We start from the raw sequence: 17,744 nt of genomic DNA, 5'->3' as shown, positions 1-17,744 counted from the left end.
TTAGACTCCACAGATAAGTGAAATCACGTGGTACCTGTCCCCCTCTGACTGGCCCACCCCACCCAGCTCAGTCCTCCTCTCCCGGCCCATTCGTGCCTCCGCAAAAGGCAAGGTCTCCTTCTCTTCCACTGCCGAGCAGCATTCCTTCGTGTGAACGCACCACAGCTTTTCTTATCCACCTATCTACTGATGGGCACTTGCTAACCTCACTTCTGGAAACGGTCTTATGGGTCATAAACTGTCTTACTCCTGGTCAAAACGGTTCCCATGTTATAATTGGGAAATAGAAGCTATTGGCAACATCTGGCACCATGAAAGGCCCAGCATTGAAGGTCGAATAGGGCCACAGGTGTGATCAGGCAGGGCCCGATGGATAGGCGATGCAGCCAGTGGTAGAGGACGGCACGAGAGCGCCTTCTCAGCTTATTTTTAAGTGGAGCCGGAGGCACCAGTGCGTCAGCAAGATGATGTCACTCTGAGTGACAGCATTAGAAGAAGGACTCCCTGTTCAAAAGTCCTTCGACTGCATTTAATAATCCTGCAGGCCATGTGGGAGGTGATGCAACTTGAATCGGTTTAACTCAGGAAGTGATAATGCCCTCCGGAAACTGAGACTAAACATGATGACAGTGGAGAGCATTATGCAAAGACTTTTATCAACTGGCTTTCCGAATTAATGCTTGAGTTTGGTCAACAAATGTAATGGCAATGTCTACAGGTGTGGAACACCATGGTTAAAGCAACAAGAAGATGTGCTTTCACTAAAAGCAGAGGATCGCTGTTTTAATGAGCTCCTTCTAGGACCAAGGAAAAGAAAAGCATTTTATAGACTAGCATGTGTGAATATGGCTGATCTTCTAAAATATACCTAATTTAAAAAAATGGGTCAGCTTTCACTGGAGCAAAGCAATGAAGGAATATTTGATGTGGCGCAATCCTGAACAACACGTCCAATGTGGAAAAGCCATTTCTTGGAACACACCAGAACACGGTTCAACCTGAGATGCCAATCACCCTCTACAGAGAACAAATCAGGCTCCTCTGACCTGATGCAAAAGTGGAACATTTGCTGACTCTCTCCCCAAGCATCTCAGACAATTCACAGGAAGAGTTACAAGAGCTTAGTTGTGTAATGACAATCCACTGGGGATTATGCATTGACCTTGAACACCTGGAAGACTGGCAGCCTCCCTGAAGGAACTGGTTAGCCAGGAGCGTTCTATACACCAGGTGGGAGTCAGCTTATCACTTCTTCTAACATTTCAATCACCCTGAATTCGGTAGTTTTACTGTAAGATGAGACTGAGACTGCTCATCAAGGTTACCATGTATTAATATATTTTCAAATTGCACAAATTCCTTATATTTATTACTATTTAAAATACCATAAAGCATTTTGGCCACTTGACAGATCTATTCAGAAAGTAGATGCTATCTCTAACCCAGCACAGAGTTCAGAAGATATCCTAACACGACTTCAGTCAGAGCTTGCTCACTCGGAATTTGTGGTTACTCATCTCTTCAAAAGCTGAGCAGGATAGATTTCCTGAACAAACCGTGGAATCAAGGTATAAAGGGGATTATTAAGCCAATAAGACTTTTCATGAACTCATGCATTTTTGCTCAAACAAAACAAAATGCTGATGATAAATAATTCATCAATTATTAAAGAAGATCCCTTTAGAATCTCTCCCTGGGATCTACTTGTAGCCTAGTTCTGGTTACCATGTACAGCTATGAGAATCTGGCATTGTTCAGACTAGCTACATATTCAGGTACCATGAATAAATGATACCCGTACCTTCCAGGAAGAGCAAACAGAAGAAGTTCTGTGGAATAAAGGTTGTCTCTCCTTGGAAGGGTGGGGCTCTATTAGGGCTTCCCAAAGTCACCGGTTGGCTCCTGTGTCCTCAGAAGTGAGAAAAACAGCTGGACGGGTGCACCTACCTGTCCTGGCTGAGCACCAGCGCTGTCAGGGTGGAGACCACTGTTCCTACAAAGCCCGTGAGAGCCCACCAGGGGTTCTGGACCAGGAGTCCGACCAGAATCAGGATCCCGCTGATGGGGTTGCTGACGAACACCACTTGGGACAGGCCCCGAAGGACCCAGTCGATGAACTGGAGCACCAGGGGTTTGTCTGTGAGAGATGAGGTGGGCAGAGCTGAGAAAGCAGCCGGGCGTCTCTTCCCAAGTTTAGGGCCCTCTGGAGCAGAATCCTCAAAATCCCCTCTGATAAAGGCAAACCCCATTTCTGGTATCCTTTGAACACTTTCCCCTTCAGTGGCACCCAGATCCCTAAAAGCATCCAGTTTCTTTGTGCTCAGCCCACACTGCCCCTACTAGAACCTCAGCCCCAGGAAGCATCCAATGCACTTCCTTACTGTGCTTGGAGACACACACTTGGAAGCCAAAGGGATAAATCACCAGTAGTAAGATTTCAGATGTTAGGTACTGAAACTATAAAGTGGAGCCAGTTGCCTTCCTCTGATGTGAGCAGGACCCTGGCCCTGACCACTATCTCCATAAAAAAAAAAATGTTTGAAGAGGCTTGCAATTTTGGAGATAAAAAAAAGTAAAACATGGAAAGAGATGGAAAGTTAGGTGAATGTAACTAAAAATATGAGTAGAAGAACCGAAACGGGGTGCAAAGCGAAAGAACCCTGCTATAGAGTGAGTTCCCCAGCAGTTAAGATACTTTTCATAACAATGGCAAGCTGATGCCTGCTAATAGGTGTGTTACTGTCCTGGGGCAAAAGATGTGTACTGACTTTCAGAATGTATCCTGGCTTGTGACATAGCCAGGGAGGGGGTTCCCTAGGTCACTGAGTTACACTTGACCCGACTGAAGGTGGCAGCTAAGAGAATGTAAATGATACAGGAAACCAGCAAATGTAGCTCATGGTAGGCGGGGCTGGAGATGAGGCCACACAGGAAGCTCTGAGTCAGGATTTAAACTAAGGGTGGGCAGAGAGAAGAGGCCGGCCTGCCCTCAAGCTGAGAGAGGAGGTAGCCACTGTGCTGGTCTGCGGTGAAGAGGGCAGCCATGTGAGAGATTGAGCCAGGCTGCCAGAAGTGAGAGAGGAGCCATGGGGGCAGAGTGAGTGTAGAGGAGAAAGAGCCATGACGCAGCAGCCAGGCAGTCTGCAGTCAGGACCCGGCCATGGGCCTGGGGCCATAGGGGAGAGAACTGCATGCTGCTGCTCTGATCGGCCCACGGTAGCTGACTCAGAGGCTAGCAAGGACCCTGCCTTGCAAGATACTGACCTGCTGCCTCGCAGACCTGGACTCTACCTGGACCCCTGGGACGTGTGCCTTTCCTGGACCCCATCACGCTCCAGTGCAGCATGGCACATGCTCTCCTGGACTATAACACGGAGGCTGATGACAACGTGCCCCACATCCTGAAGGACAGAGCTGCCGCAAGACTGTTTGCACAGGCGGCTTACGCACAGATAAGGATACGGGGGACGATTGGGCTTGGCCTTGGCTTTTGTCCTTTTGGGAAGCAAGGGAAGTGCTAGATCTTGGGGAAGAACAGGGCTCTGAGCCTAAGTGTTCTCAGTGGGATCTGGCAAATAAAAACTTGTTTCTCTCAACGCTGATTGTTGGGTCATGCACCAAGGCATCATGTGAACGGGCCCTTGTTTGCTCGGTTGCAGAAGCATCAGTCAATTTCTCCCAAAGCCACTTCTCGTGTCTCTCCAAGGCATAGAAGCATACATACCTTTAAGCCAGTTGGCAAATTCTTTCATGTCACCGGTGACATAGCCAAGTGCCTTGGGAAAGCACCTCCTCCCCCGACATGGTGAAATCTGGTTTTCTCCACGGTCCTCTTTAACCATAGCAGGGCCCACCTCCATGGATCTCTTCCCCTGGCCCCTCAAGGAAAGAAGAGAGCTCATAAACACCCTGGTGCAGAATGCTCCCAACCGTCCAGCATTGGGCCTGGTCACGGGAGCCACAGGGGGTGAGTTTAAAGGCACTTCATCTGCACCATGACACCCCATGATGCTAAGAAAGCACCATTTTCCTCTTGAAATATCATCATATGGACATTATTGCTCAAACCCCAACTCCATCCTACTTTTGTCATTACTGTCTTTGATGCTGCCAGGAGAAGGCTCTGGTTTTTATGTTCATAAGGTGCAGTTTCTAATTCGACAAACATTTATTGAGCACCTATATCCTGACTCAAAGATCTCACTCAGCCTAGTGGGAAAGGCTGGGAAACAGTTACTTTCAACAGAATGAGTCACATAACACAGAGAAAGAGCTAACACCACATGTTAAGCTTCTCGCTGTCAATCAAAGGAGCCAGCCATTAGATTACCAAGTGGTGCTGACTAGTGCAGACCAATGAGGTACTGTCTGAGACGAACAGCCTTTTAAAATTAAAATTTAATTCTATGAAAAAAAAGTTTTCATTTTTACAAGTTTGAAGGGAAGAAAAACTTTAAAAACAGTTTGCGCATGTTGACACTGCCTAAGAAACCCCTTCACACACATTCTCCAAATTCAAAGAATATTTGAGTGTGTCCTCACATCAGGTAACTGCCTCAGATAATCATTATTTTGGGAATTAGTTCTTCAAATGTTTTAAAATAAGTAAGAATAACACTACACAAAGGTACAGAAAATGAGTAAGGTGGAAGTGGACCAAGTGGTGGAAAATCCAAGAGCTGAAATCTAAGAATTGTATAATATAAGGATGTACGGGGCCTTAATTATAGTAAACGTGCTTCAGGAAAATACTAACAACATAACCATGACTTGTGTTCACTATGAGATTCTTCTCACGGTTAGTGTGTAACAGGGAAGCCCCAACACAGAACTGTTTCACGGTGTCGATGGTGGACACAAAAGAAAACCAGTGATGGAATCCCAGAGGTAGGCGAAGGGAGGAGACAATGGCAAAACCACCTTGAGTGTGCAAGAGAAGCCCAGAGCCCAGCCAGGTAAGTGTGAATAAGTAGGTGAACACCAACACCATCAGCCCCCAAAAGGCCAAACTGGAATGCTGAAGTCACAGGCACACAGGACGTGGCCACGGAAATAACAAAGCCCATGTGGACAAACCCGCTCACCTACCTGGAGCCAGGCAGTGAGGAAGGGGTTCGCTCTCATAGCTTTCTCTGGCCCCATCATCATTTACCATAGCCAGCAAATAGCTACTAACAGACAGAAGAGTGATGCCTTTTTCCCCCTTCAAACCTGACTCTGGCTTTGTCTTCTTTTAGGTCTGGTATGGAAATCAATGTAGGTAACTGGTATTTTTTACTAAGCAACAATTGTACTTTAATTGTATTAGTCCACTGCCCAATTAACCATCTGCTTTCAAACAATGGTGAACCATTAATCATTACACAAAGTAGAAGGTATTTATGGAACACATTCTAGATTCAGCTCATTTTGGCTTGCCAAAATGGTGCTAGATTCATGCATTTGTGAGATTTCCAATGAGCCTTTTGCACTAAGAAACTCAAACTGAAAACTGCTGGAGGTCAGGTTCCAAAACTAAGTCTCTATGGAGGTCACTGGCCCCAGAGTTAAACCTGCTAAACTGAGTTACTATGCAATTATGAAAAGCTGTTTTTTATTTCATAATCTGAGTGATGGCTATCAGTTATTTTCAGATATTTCCCTCTTTAAATGGCATCAGTGAAGACACTGGTTGGGCAGCCCCTTCCCCAGCTACTGTGACTGTCTTCAGCAGCTACGCCAGCTTATCAGAGGCATCAGGCTCCCCCCACCCAGGCAGCCACCGAAAGCTCCCCTCCAACAGCCTTGAGTTTCTCTGTGTGAGCAGATCAGGATCTACAGTGGCAGCGTGGAATGGAAACACTGAAGGGGCATTTTCCATCAGGTGCAGGAACAATTAGGTATATATGGGTTATTCCAGGGTGAACACATTCATGCTTTCAAAATTTCCAGCCCATATTTATTTATTGTAGAGGGTTTAAATTCACCATGGCCTCAGAGATTTTTAAGATACAGACAGGAAACTCGACACTGCCACTGGCCAGACGTGACTGAGAACCTGAACGGTCTGAGTTCCCCGCAGAGCCACCCGAAGTTAAATAAAGATGAAGTTTTGGTCTCAGTCCACAGTCCGCTGGACAGAAGGCGTATTGCCTTCTTTAGGGAAGGAGCCAGGTGTTGGGATGGGTGGTGGGGTCTCCTCCTGTGCGGAGCAGGCAGTGGCTGCTGATTCCGTGCCCTTGAGAACCATTTATTCTGAACTACGAAAGGCTCCTGGATGCCCTGCAAACCCTGACTGCTTGCTCCAGAGCTCCGGCCTTTGTACCGGTTATGAGAAATAGTAACTCAAAGGCTGTAGTTCCTCCTAAAATTTTATCACACTAGACTGTGCATTTCTTTCAGGCACTTTAAGAACCCACACATGGTACTTGGAAAGACAATGGCAGGCAGTACAGCAGGGACCACCTATGATGCGCAAACTTCTCATATTCAACTAAATAGGCCATTAAATTTCAACTAAAAAAGGCAGGACAAGAAAACGAAAAGGAAAAAAAAAACTAATAAAATAGAAGCGGGATAAGGTAAAAAGAAAACAAACCCACAAATAAACAAAACCCAGACTACTTTCCCCAAGCTTTTCTGCGGGTATCAAAGCGCTGCACTCCACGGCCCAGCATCCGAACCATGAGAAACACCGTGTGAGTCGCTGGACCAAGCCCCGCGCGCATCCGGTCCACCCCGCCGCGCTGCTCAGCAGTGCAGGAGGACCCCGCTTCCCAGGCTCTGTTCAGGAAAGACACAGGAGCGCAGGTGCTGAGGTTCCCAGAGGCAGAAGAAGCTGCATGCAGGAAGCATACCTGTTCTGGCTGCCCGCGAACCAGGGCCAGCGTTAGCCGGGAGAAGCCTCGGCGTGTTGCTTCACCGGCTTTATTTCCAAAAGGGACCCTCCAAGGAGGAACAGGGGGGGCGTCATCAGCGCCGCCAGTGAAAGCCTGTCCATTCATCCTCCTTTCTCTCCACACTCTCCATACGTGACAAAGGGCAAAAAATACATGAATCAGCAGGAGGTGCGCCCTGGCTCTGAGGAGCAGGTGAACTGTCAGGTGGAGGGAGGCGGGAGCTCACGGGTGGGTTCCTGAGGAGAGGGGATGTGGCCCCAGACCCAGGCCTCTATCGGAGAGGGAGGACTTCTCCATCAGCCAAGAGCTCCAGCAGCAAAGAGACAAGGGGCTGACTACAGACACCGAATGTTTGTTTTACTTTGTTTACAACACAGCACAACAAAACAAAAATGGTAGCAAACCATCCTGCCTAGAGACCAGCACACAGATCTCGTGCTGCGTGCGTCTTCCCACTACTGGGAGTCTGGCAGCCCTGCAGCCTGTTCCAGTGGAAGGGGCGGGCTTTGGCCCTGAAACGCTTCAGGGCAAACTGTTGGGGCTCCGTCCAGGGACCAAGGCCAAAGCAACAACGTCCTCAGTCTTGGTGCTTTACAAAGTAATAAGGCTGAGCATGAACTCTGTTTTCTGTAATAATGTACTAGCTACACTTAATGCGCAGCAAAGGCCTGGTCTAAGAGAATGCCAAGTGGCATTTCCCCCCTCGGATCTGAATAACAATTGTTAAATGCTGGTCATCGTCTTGTTAATGACAAACAATTATTGGTTGAATTCAACAATGGTGGCAGCTTTTTATGTTTTCTTTTTTTAAAAAAAAAACTTCTGTTGCATCCAAGGATATCATTTTTCCTCCAGTAGTTCCAGAAAACGTTAAAAGTGGTATGTGTGGTATTTCTTTTTTTCTCCCCATTTTATTTAACTTGTACTTTCTTCTATTGGCTCAGTTTCAAACCTGAGAATTCACACTGTACTAGAGTGATTCAGAACAATCTACAATTGTGGCAAATATCACTGCCACGGCTTAGAAAGAAATCGTGTGCCTGTGTTGTCCATCTGTGGTGAAACGATCCGATTAGTTACGTTCAGAACTGATGTGTCTCTGGGTTACATTACGTATATTTTTGTTTGAGAAAGAGCAACATTAAGAAGCCCAATGGTAAGACTCTCATGGATGGTTAAAAAAGTAAGAAAGAAAGAAAAAAGGAGAGAAAGAGAGAAGCAGGAACTGCCGCCTTTCGTCCATGTGCGTGTTTAGCCCTGCAGCCCCTGCAGGTTCCTGCCTCGCACCCACCACCACAGTCACGCGCATCTTGGAGAATCATGTCCTTTGAACTCAAAATCAATCTTTTCTTAGAGCCCAGAGATGGGAAGACTTGAGAGCGAGGTGTGACTTTAGAGAGTGAGTGCTGAAACCTTCATTTTATTGGAGAGAACATGGAGGTTCCCAGTGGGGACCACCCAAGCTCACTCAGCACAGTCAGCCTTATGGAACAGGTGAGCCTCGGCGGTTCTGCGTCTTCAGGTCTGGGGCACATTAACACCACCCGAGGTTGGCAGACAGGGAGGAAGAGTTTCTGAGGACAGCCTGCAGTGGGCACTCCGGTGCAGAGAAGTAGTAGACGCAGCCTGTCTCCATGGCTGCCTTGGTTGGAAGGACCCTGTGCTGGGGGCTGAACAGCCACAAAGGACTCGGGCACCCCCAGTTTCACCCTGTGCCCCTGCCAGACCCGGTGACTGTTCTGGCCAACAAACACCTCCCTGGGCCTCACAGCAGCCCCGTTCTCCTGTAATGCTGACACATCCACAACAAGGCCTGTGTGTGCTGAACCTAACATCCCGAGAATATTCTGTAAGCTGCTTGCTAGCAAGGGTCAGAAAGCCTTGATCACTAGTGAAACAAAACAGTGCTCATCATTCTGACAGAAGGCAGTCTCAACATTTCCATCCAACCCACATTTCCTATGTTATCACGCACACTAGAACTCCCTCCGCTGTCAGCATATACTAGAAATGTGTCCAACTGGAGAGACCTGAAAATCTTCAATTTTCTGTGTCTCAAGTACAGGCAGAACTTGGAGACACTGCAGGTTCTGTTCCAAAGCACTGTAATAAACTACCTCAATAAAGGAAGCCACACAAATGTTTTTGCTTTCCCAGTGCATATAAAAGTTATGTTTACACTGCACTGTAGTCTGTTAAGTGTGCAATAGTCTTGTGCCTAAAAACACAACCTACATACCTTACTTAAAAATAATTTAGTGCTAAAACATTGCTAATCATGATCTGAGCCTTTGGTGAGGCACGGTCTATTTTCTAGTAGAGGGCCTTACCTTCCATTCGTGAAAGAAGAGACCACCCCACAATTTACACAAAGCATGATACAGCAAAGTACAGTGAGACGAGGCACACTCATGTGACTTTAAAAAATAGTCCAGGTTGTGGATATGGATATAGAAAAAAGAATTTAAACATTCAACCATATTAAACAGACGTTCGACTTTGACATTTATTTGGTACTTACAATAATCTTTATTTTAGGTAGTTTTTGATATTAAATGTTGGGAGGTGCTCAGTTTTCTTTAGGGCTGTGAACAGAAACAAAGAAAATGCTGTAAGGCACTCCTGCCCCCTGGTTAAAATACTTATCTCTTGGGAACACACCACTCCTAGAAGCCCTGAGGTCTGAATTCCACATTAAAAAGTGCAGCTGCAAAGAACCTGCCAAATTCAGGGTTTTGCTGTGAGTCCCCAATGGGTGAGCATGTTCCTTCCCACCAGCATGACAGCACATGCAGGAAGGTCCATGAAACCGGACTGGAAAGGGCCATTGCCAGTACCCCACTTTTTTTGGAGTCACAGGGATATGTCTCCAACTTTCCTTAATTATTTCAAGAACACAGCCCGAGACTCCCATGCAGCGTCGATGTCCTCAGAGTCATGTAGCACATCTGGGAGACACCTTGCTGAGAGCCCTCTTCCGCACGGAACTCGGAGACCTCAAACACAGACGTGGCTTTCAGGCTTCCAGAAGGAAGCCCGTGGCTTTGGGAAACTGTTTTCTAGTCTACCAGAACTCTGACTTTGCTTTATGCTCAGTTCCGACCATGGGAAACATTTCTCCACTAAAAGAAAGAAAAGGGAGAAAGAGCAAAAAACAAAAGCAGCCTGAGCAGCCAACAGTTAGCAGTGACTAGAAATGAGGAGGGTACTCACACTCCAGCTGGCTTCCCGGTGGCAGAAGGCACTGGCTTTCTGGTGGCAGAAGGCACTGGCTGATAAAGCCCGACTGTGCTCTGCTAACAGGGAGGGTGCTTGGAGGAGGCAGTGCTGGCAGGGAGGCACCTAAGAGTTTTATACTGAGAACTACACTCCGCACATCCGTGCACGCGGCTATCTCCTCCCACTTCAGGCACCAGTGCCAAAGCATTGCTGAGAAACGGGTCCCCTGTCTCTCACTCAGTGTCTCTCTCTGTTCTTGATCTGGTGCCAACATCTTTGCCATCTTTTCCCTGGCATCTCAAGGTCTTTGCCCGGCCATAATCCTACTCACATTCATCTTTTTCTTCTCCATGCTGTTTCCTGTAACTCCTCCCCTCATCCTGAAATATTTTTTGGAAGGTTTGTAACAGAAAAGGATCGAGAGAGTGTCACTTTAAAAACCAAGGAGCAGGTTGCTATGCAATGGACTCTGGAGCTAAGTGACTGCGCCTGGAGGGAATTTTCTCTTAGATTCAGCTTCTGCACAGGTGTACGTGTCCAGCGAGGCCCTGAGGGGCGCTGTACGAGGGTGAGGAGGACCAGGGGCAGACAATGTGTTTTATGGAAACCAAGCTGCTCTTTCCCCAGTGAGGAGAAAAAACTTTGCAAATGTTTCCCTGGAATATCCCTCTGCTTAGGTGGAAATCCCATCACAAATTCTGCTGCCTTTTAAAAATGCAGAGGCAGCCCTGGCTGGCGTAGCTCAGTGGATTGAGCGCGGGCTGTGAACCAAAGTGTTGCAGGTTCGATTCCCAGTCAGGATACATGCCTGGGTTGCAGGCCATGACCCTCAGCAACCACACATTGATGTTTCTCTCTCTCTCTCTCTCTCTCTCTCCCTATCTCCCTCCCTTCCCTCTTTAAAAATAAATAAAATCTTTAAAAAAATGCAGAGGCTACATCGTCAATAACATGTGATAAGTTCACACGGTGATGGATGGTTGCCAGAATTAGTGGGGTGATCATATTATAAGGTATAAAAATATTGAATCACTATATGGTACACCTGAAACTAGTATAACCAATATAAGGTTGTATACCAACTATACTTAAATAAAAATAAATTTGAAAAGAAGTCTAGAGGCAACCATCCCATAGCAGAGGGCCTAAAATTCAAGTAAAGACATCCATTTCTTCCTCATTCTCCTCAAATGTCAACTTCGTGGCATGTTCTGAGGGGCAGCATCTACCTCAGGGGTACTCTGTGAGCACAGAGTTTATAAAACACCCACAGAAAGCTGTGCAGACATCAGCTGCCTTTCTCTCCTCTGGGCCTCCCTCCCGCCTGGATGAGCTGAAAGCCCTGGTCTGTGGTCAGCAAAGCAGCTGCAACTCTCTGGCTCCACCCGCTGGATGGCCGCCAAACCACAGGGTTCCCTGTCTCCTTGGGGACTCCCTCCCTCCAGGTGCCTCCTGTAGCTGAGGGTGTCTGTGTCTGGGGCCTGGGAAGGAGGCCATTGTTCCAGCTTCATGATTAGAGTTTTGAGGCCCTGGCATATTTCCTGCCAACATTTTCCCCTGGTGAAGTAAGGAGAAAACAGACTCCTGAGGCTACCCTGAAAGAGAAAGGTGAGTCACAAGAGGACAGTCTGAGGGTCTGGCACAGGAATGAAAGGCATCTCATTAGCGCTCCTTATGCAGGTGAGGTACAGTCCCTTACAGTGATAATAATGATAATGATAATAATGATAATGATACAAATTGCACAATTAGTTGAGAATTCACTCTACACAAATGAGAAATCCAAATTTTCACAGCTTGATTGGTCCACACAGCATTGTCCTGATTGGTCAGAACTGCGTATCCGATTGGTCGTACGGAGCTCTGATTGATCAGTAAAGATGCATGTGTGGCTATAGCTGCACAGCTGTGACGGCACGGGGCAGGTCTCAGCCCGCTGGGGGAATATGACTTTAGGAATCCTTTTATAAGGCTTGGCTCAGCCTGCAGGTGCACAGTGCAGGGGCCCAGGCTGCCCAGGCTGCCCAGGTGGGGGTTTCCCTGAAATGCAACCAGTGTGACAGGCCCTCTGTCAACAATGGCTGATAGACTCCAACTAGAAATTTGGGCCCATAAGCACAAAGAATTCTGAAAGAACATTGTATTGTATTGTATTTATTTATTTATTTTAGAGACAGGGGAAGGGAGGGAGAAAGAGAGCGAGGGAAACACTGATGGGTTGCCTCTTGTATGTGCCCTAATCAGGGACCAAACCTGCAACCCAGGCATCTGCCCTGAAGAAACTGAACCAGCGACTTTTCACTTTTCCGAACAATGCTCAACTAACTGAGCCACACAAGTCGGGGCACAAGGAATCCTTTTTGATAGCTATATTTCTTCTTAAGGTGGAGAAGAGAATGCCCAAGAAGCCCTCGGCCCCTACCCTTAACCCCATAAGAGCGGAGCCTCAGACCCACGCAGCTTGTGCGTGCTTGCTCTCTCTCCTCAAGACCTTGTGTGTGGCCCCAAGAGAGCCATGTGATTCTTCTCCAGGTTCTACGAATAATAAACCTTTACCAAAGTTTTCTGATGGTTGTTGCTGAAGGATGTCTTGTGACTGTTATGAGAAACGTGGGTGCTAGCGACAATACTGGTTACTGATAGGCTGACACCAGCGTAAACCAACCATTCAAGCATATTTGTAGATGTTGTCCTGAAGCCACCTCCACAGGGACCCAGGAAGCCTCTGCCTCAGTGGCCCTGGTCAGGGGCTGAGGGTACATACTGGGGTCTCAAGTCGTCTGGGCAGAACCACTGCCTCTTCTACCCTTTCTTCCTGGCCTCTCCCTGGCCCCTATAAAGCCACACCGTATTACATTGTATGCACTGCTCACAAAATACACCTTGCTACACAGCATTCACAAGGTCTTGTGAAGCATGTGGGGTTCTGAGTCTGACAGCTTTGAGTTTGAATTTTGGCTTCATCCCTTGCTAGCTGTGTCCCTTACCTAAGCCGACTACAGGCATGTGACTTACCCTGTCTGAGCCTTCGATTCCTTGTTATAAAGTGGGGTAAGTTTGCTTCCTTTCTAAGTTCATGATGAGGTTGGCAAAGATGTATTCAAAGCTCTGTACCTGGCACAAAGAGATGCCACCAGTCCGACGTCTGTCTCTCTCAGTAAGGGGGGACCTGTCCTTGAGGACTCCTGGGAGGTAGGGGTCCTGCCTCCCAGCTAGAACCAGGGGAAAAGCTTCTTCCTGGCTCCCACATCTGAAGGGGCGTAGTTATGAGCAGAAAGGTAAGTACAGGGTCTGGCACAAATAACGCCCCTCTTCATTACACAATATTAAGCATGTAATTCTGTAATATAACAATACCCCACTCAAACACACCTTATGACATTTTAGGTGAAATTTTCAAATTAAAACCGCAAGTCATTACACCCATATTACTGCCCTACCAACCACATTCAGGCAGGCCTTACTTGTGCGGGACCTCCCTGAACCAGGCAGGCGGCTGATGGGGCTCGCTGACTTCTCCCACTGCAAGATGCTGGGGTGCAGGGTCCGCGGTGGAGGGAGGGCTGCGGCTCGGGAAAGAACCCGGAAGCGGGAGACCGGAGGGACAACTGGGCTCCCAGTAACGAGTCATAGATGGGATCCTAGGTATTTTAAAACAGCCTTAATTGCACAATTCAGTGACTTTTTCTCAGTTCTTTCTCCAGCTCCTCCAGGTATCATTTATGGAATAGCACTTGCTGTTTGATCCCTGACATTGTTTGTTGTTTTCTGCTGCCCTACGGTGTTTCCAACCGCTTCTCCTGGTATCCCTCCGCGCTCTTGGTGCCCGGGACTCGTCCTCCACCGCTCTGTCTGGCTCAGTCGCCCTGGGACGTGTTCGAGCTTTCCTCCTCTCTGAGTTTCTCCACGGAGTCTGGGTCCTAGAAAGTTCTCTCCCTGCCTATGTTTTCACCTTCACACCTAGCCCTTGCTCCTCTTCTATTTGGATTTCCCGGCAGACTCCTGCCCACGTCGCTCTTCTGGGAACTTAAAACAACGTGTGCCCGCATCTCTCACTGAGCGAGGGATCACACTCCCACCCCTGCAACCAGCGTTGTTATTATCTTTTATTTAAAAAAAGAATTACACCGCACAGTTCCACCTGGGCTGGGAGCTTCTGGATGACAAGGCGAGGATCTCTTATTCCTCTTTATTCCTAACGTCTCTTTCTTTCCAAAGAGATTTTGAGGAAGTTCATAAAATAGATGGAGGAGGAGATTAGAACTAAATGAAGAAATGTGGAAGAATGACTTGATTTTAGTGTTTTTTTCCCCACACAGTGGGGAAATATCTACATTTGTAGATATTTCTAAATATCTGTTGTTTGACTCAAAGTATGCCAGCTCTGTTTCTTCAGGATTACCCCTGGTGGCCATCTAGCTACGGGCAGTTTAACTTTTCAAACCGCGGGCACCACAAGCAAAACGGGGCAGGGCCACGCTGAGGACGTCTACACGCCAGGACCGCTGCAGAGGCCCTTGTGCATCCTGCATCCTAAGCAGGCCTTTTGTAAACGGAAGAGAATGTGCTAAAAAAAAAATTCTCCTCTCTTTCTATCCTCTCACCCCTCATGAAGAGAGAAGGAAAGACCGCAAGTCTGGAACAGAACGTTTCTCTGCAGTGTGCTCCGAGCCCACAACGTCTAGCTCGGTGAACAGTCAGGCAGAAAGGCACCAGATGGCAGCTCAGACTCCCACTGACCCAGAAGCCACGTGGAGCTCCCGCTTTGTGGCAGGCATTCCCTCGCCAGAGGAGCCAAGCAGGCACGCAGTACAAGCACCTCTCTCAAACCTCCACCGCCTGTGCCTGGCCAGAGCAGCCTGGGGATGGGTGATGCCAGAAGGCACTGTGGTGCCTCCATTTTTAGCTCTTAAATGCAGTTATTTAGTTCTTAAGTGCAGTTATTCAGCCCTATTTAATAGCTGGGGGCTCCTCCTGCACACAGCAGAAGGGCGAAGGAATCTCCACCCCCACCAACGAGGTCAATCAGATGCACAAACACATCGTCTCTTCTCCAGCTTTTAAATTAAATTCAAGCCAGTGTAAGGCCCATTATGGAGGACTCTGGAGTCCACAGCCAGTGCCTAAGGGTGTGCAGGTTGTACACTGGACAAATATACTGCATCTAAGGGGCACCATTAGCATCCTAGACAGTTATGGGTTTATTGCAAAACCCCTGTGGGGGCACTAAATGTCTTGAGGAAAGGGGTGCTAGAATGCCTTTGCACAAAGGGGCCATTCAGCTAGCAGTGGTCCTGCTGGTGTTTAAAATTTTTCCCAATGAAGATGAAGAGGGAAAGGGGTAGCAGGAGAAACATTTAAATCTCCTCAGACTAGGTTGAAGAAGAGAAAAAAGGAGGTTTGGGGCTGGCCCTGTTTCCCTGACTCTCTCTTGAGGATAATTCACAATTTATTAGATTGTTTCTTCACCATTAAAGATACTGGGATGCTGGCCTGAAGCCTAGGCAGAGGGGCTGTCATTTATAATTAGGTGGTAAAGAGAAGGCGGGATGGCCTGGCGTCTCCATCGCAAAGGGGGCTTTTTCGACCAGGGGGCTGGCCAAGTGTTATAGGCTCTTGGCGAGGACATCGGCCACCAGAGGTGGAATGGGATGGGTTGAGGCCACTCCCAGCCAGGCCCCCGCCCCCCCACTGGGGTTACTCACCAGGGAGCACTATGGAGAGAGCCGGCATTAGAGCAGCCAAGAAGCTGCAAGGTATGGATGGATGTGCTAAATAAACTGAGGATGCCCTCTGGAGCCAAGGAGTGGCAGCTGGCTCAGGTTCCTCACGGTCGTCCCATCTGGAAGCTTCATTACTGCCAGCTGCACAGTTTTGTCAACTCAGCCTGATTTAAAGGACCCTTTGTGGTTATGAGAACTGCTCTCTATGACCATCCCCATCTTCCACTAATTGGCAGCCAAAAGCCTGAGAGGGACTCACAGCCTGGCCCCACACCCCGGGTGTCCCCCTTGCCTCGCTCCCTAGTGTGGGGAATCGAGAGGCACTAGTTCCGACAAGATGGGCACTTTACCCTCTAGCTTCTCACTTGCCTCACTGACTGCAGGAGGAGTTGGACTAATTCTCAGTCTTGTAATTCTCGGTCTTGTCTGCACATTGGACTTACTTGAGCGGGGGGGCTTCTAAAAATGCTGGTATGGTCCTTTTTTGCTAGAAAGCCTGATGTAGTTGATCAGGGTTGTGAGAGCTCTAGAAGTCCTCTTGGCGACTCCAATGGGCAGGCATGGTTGAGAAACACCAGACTGAATCTAGTCCTAACTCTTCGCCCTCCAAAGCAGGAAAGTCTTTCATAGTGGAATCAGATGGAGTTTGGAGTTTGACACACCAGGTTCAAGTTCCAGCCTGCCATGACACCATGGGGAAAATTACTTTACCTTTCTAAGCCTTAATTCCATCAGTAAATTAATGGAGGTTACTAATACCTACCTTGCCAAATATAAAGATTAAATAAGATGAGGGCATGTGATAGGCATTCAAGCAAAGGTAGCTTTTATTGTTATTCCCTCCTAAAACTGTTCCTACCTTTGACTTCCTTATTTTTGCCAGTGGTGCCATCATTATCCCAGTTCTTAGGCTCAACAAATGGTTGATGAGTGAGTAATGGCTGGTGGATCTGACCATTCTCACCCGTGAAGGAGAGGGGAAGGTTTATTTCATTCAGTCTGGTTCATGTTCTGAAGTCTTCCCAGTACGGTCCACAGACCAGCTCCACCCACAGGCCTGGGCACTTGTTTAGAAATGAGGACTCTCAGCCTTACCCAGACCTTCAGAATCAGAATGTGCATTTTAACCAGATCCCCAGGGGGTCTGCATGCACATTCAAGTTTGGAAAGCACCACTCCCAAGCATCCTTGTCCTTGAAACTTAGTGAAAAGGGATGAATTCAAGTCCCTGGAGTGGTGACAGTTTACAAATTCCAGTGTCTTGGTTGGATACACCATGGTGAGCCCAAGTGAGTCATGGTTGCATTCCAGCTGGCAGCAGGGAGCACGCTGTCACAGGCTGGGCCCGGCTGGGCCACGGCGGAGCTCTAGGCAAAGCTTCATCACCCCATTAGACTCCATCGAGGCACTGCATCAGGTTCCACCCTTCATCTGGCGCTAATTGCTTCACATAGGCTCAGTGCGTGCCTAACCGCCCTCAGTCACTACAACAAGTTGTCACAGGTCACACAAATGAAGTGACGCTTGCATGCATAGGGGCAGGCCACTTCCTGCCCGGGGAGGCTGGCAGGGGCTCCTATGGTCTAGCCAGAGGCCCCAGGACTGACCCTCCACCTCAGGGTCTTGGGGATCTTCCCTAAGCATTTCCTGGTTGGCTTGCACCCCTTGGTTCTCCAGCTTAGATTCCTTGGCTTTTTTACCCAGGACCCTGCAATGATCCCCCATCCCACCCCAGTGCACAACTGCCTCACCCAAAAGGCAAACCACCTGGTGTGGAACTGTGCTTTCTATAGCCTATGTTACAGCAGTAGAGGTGTTAAATACCCTTTTCAAATTACAAAGACACCTGCCATCCCATTTGTTATCCCTCTAACCCTGGGGCAGGGGCAGGTAAGCGCTTCCCATCGATTCTCTCTCCATCGAT

At 48.0% G+C, this 17,744-nt stretch overlaps 1 protein-coding gene across 3 annotated transcripts in view; it reads right to left on the bottom strand.

The window, feature by feature from the left end:
• Positions 1-17,744, bottom strand: part of SLC14A1 (solute carrier family 14 member 1 (Kidd blood group)) — a 44,399-nt gene that overhangs the window by 15,858 nt on the left and 10,797 nt on the right. The window contains exons 2-5 of one of the 3 annotated variants that reach the window (XM_045850433.1): positions 16,264-16,499; positions 9,400-9,463; positions 3,725-3,879; positions 1,948-2,137 (exon numbers count right to left, since the gene is read on the bottom strand). In XM_045850433.1, the coding sequence (XP_045706389.1) occupies positions 1,948-2,137; positions 3,725-3,860 (326 nt within the window). In that variant the 5' untranslated portion in view covers positions 3,861-3,879; positions 9,400-9,463; positions 16,264-16,499. Of the gene's footprint in view, positions 1-1,947; positions 2,138-3,724; positions 3,880-9,399; positions 9,464-10,091; positions 10,211-16,263; positions 16,500-17,744 lie in introns of those variants that run through there. The other 2 variants (XM_045850431.1, XM_045850432.1) reach the window with 2 other exon arrangements.

Source organism: Phyllostomus hastatus, unplaced genomic scaffold (assembly GCF_019186645.2).
Source record: "Phyllostomus hastatus isolate PE091 unplaced genomic scaffold, TTU_PhHast_1.1 phas_contig_80, whole genome shotgun sequence".
In the NCBI taxonomy this organism is placed as follows: domain Eukaryota; kingdom Metazoa; phylum Chordata; class Mammalia; order Chiroptera; family Phyllostomidae; genus Phyllostomus; species Phyllostomus hastatus.
This window is presented reverse-complemented; position numbering and strand designations above follow the sequence as displayed.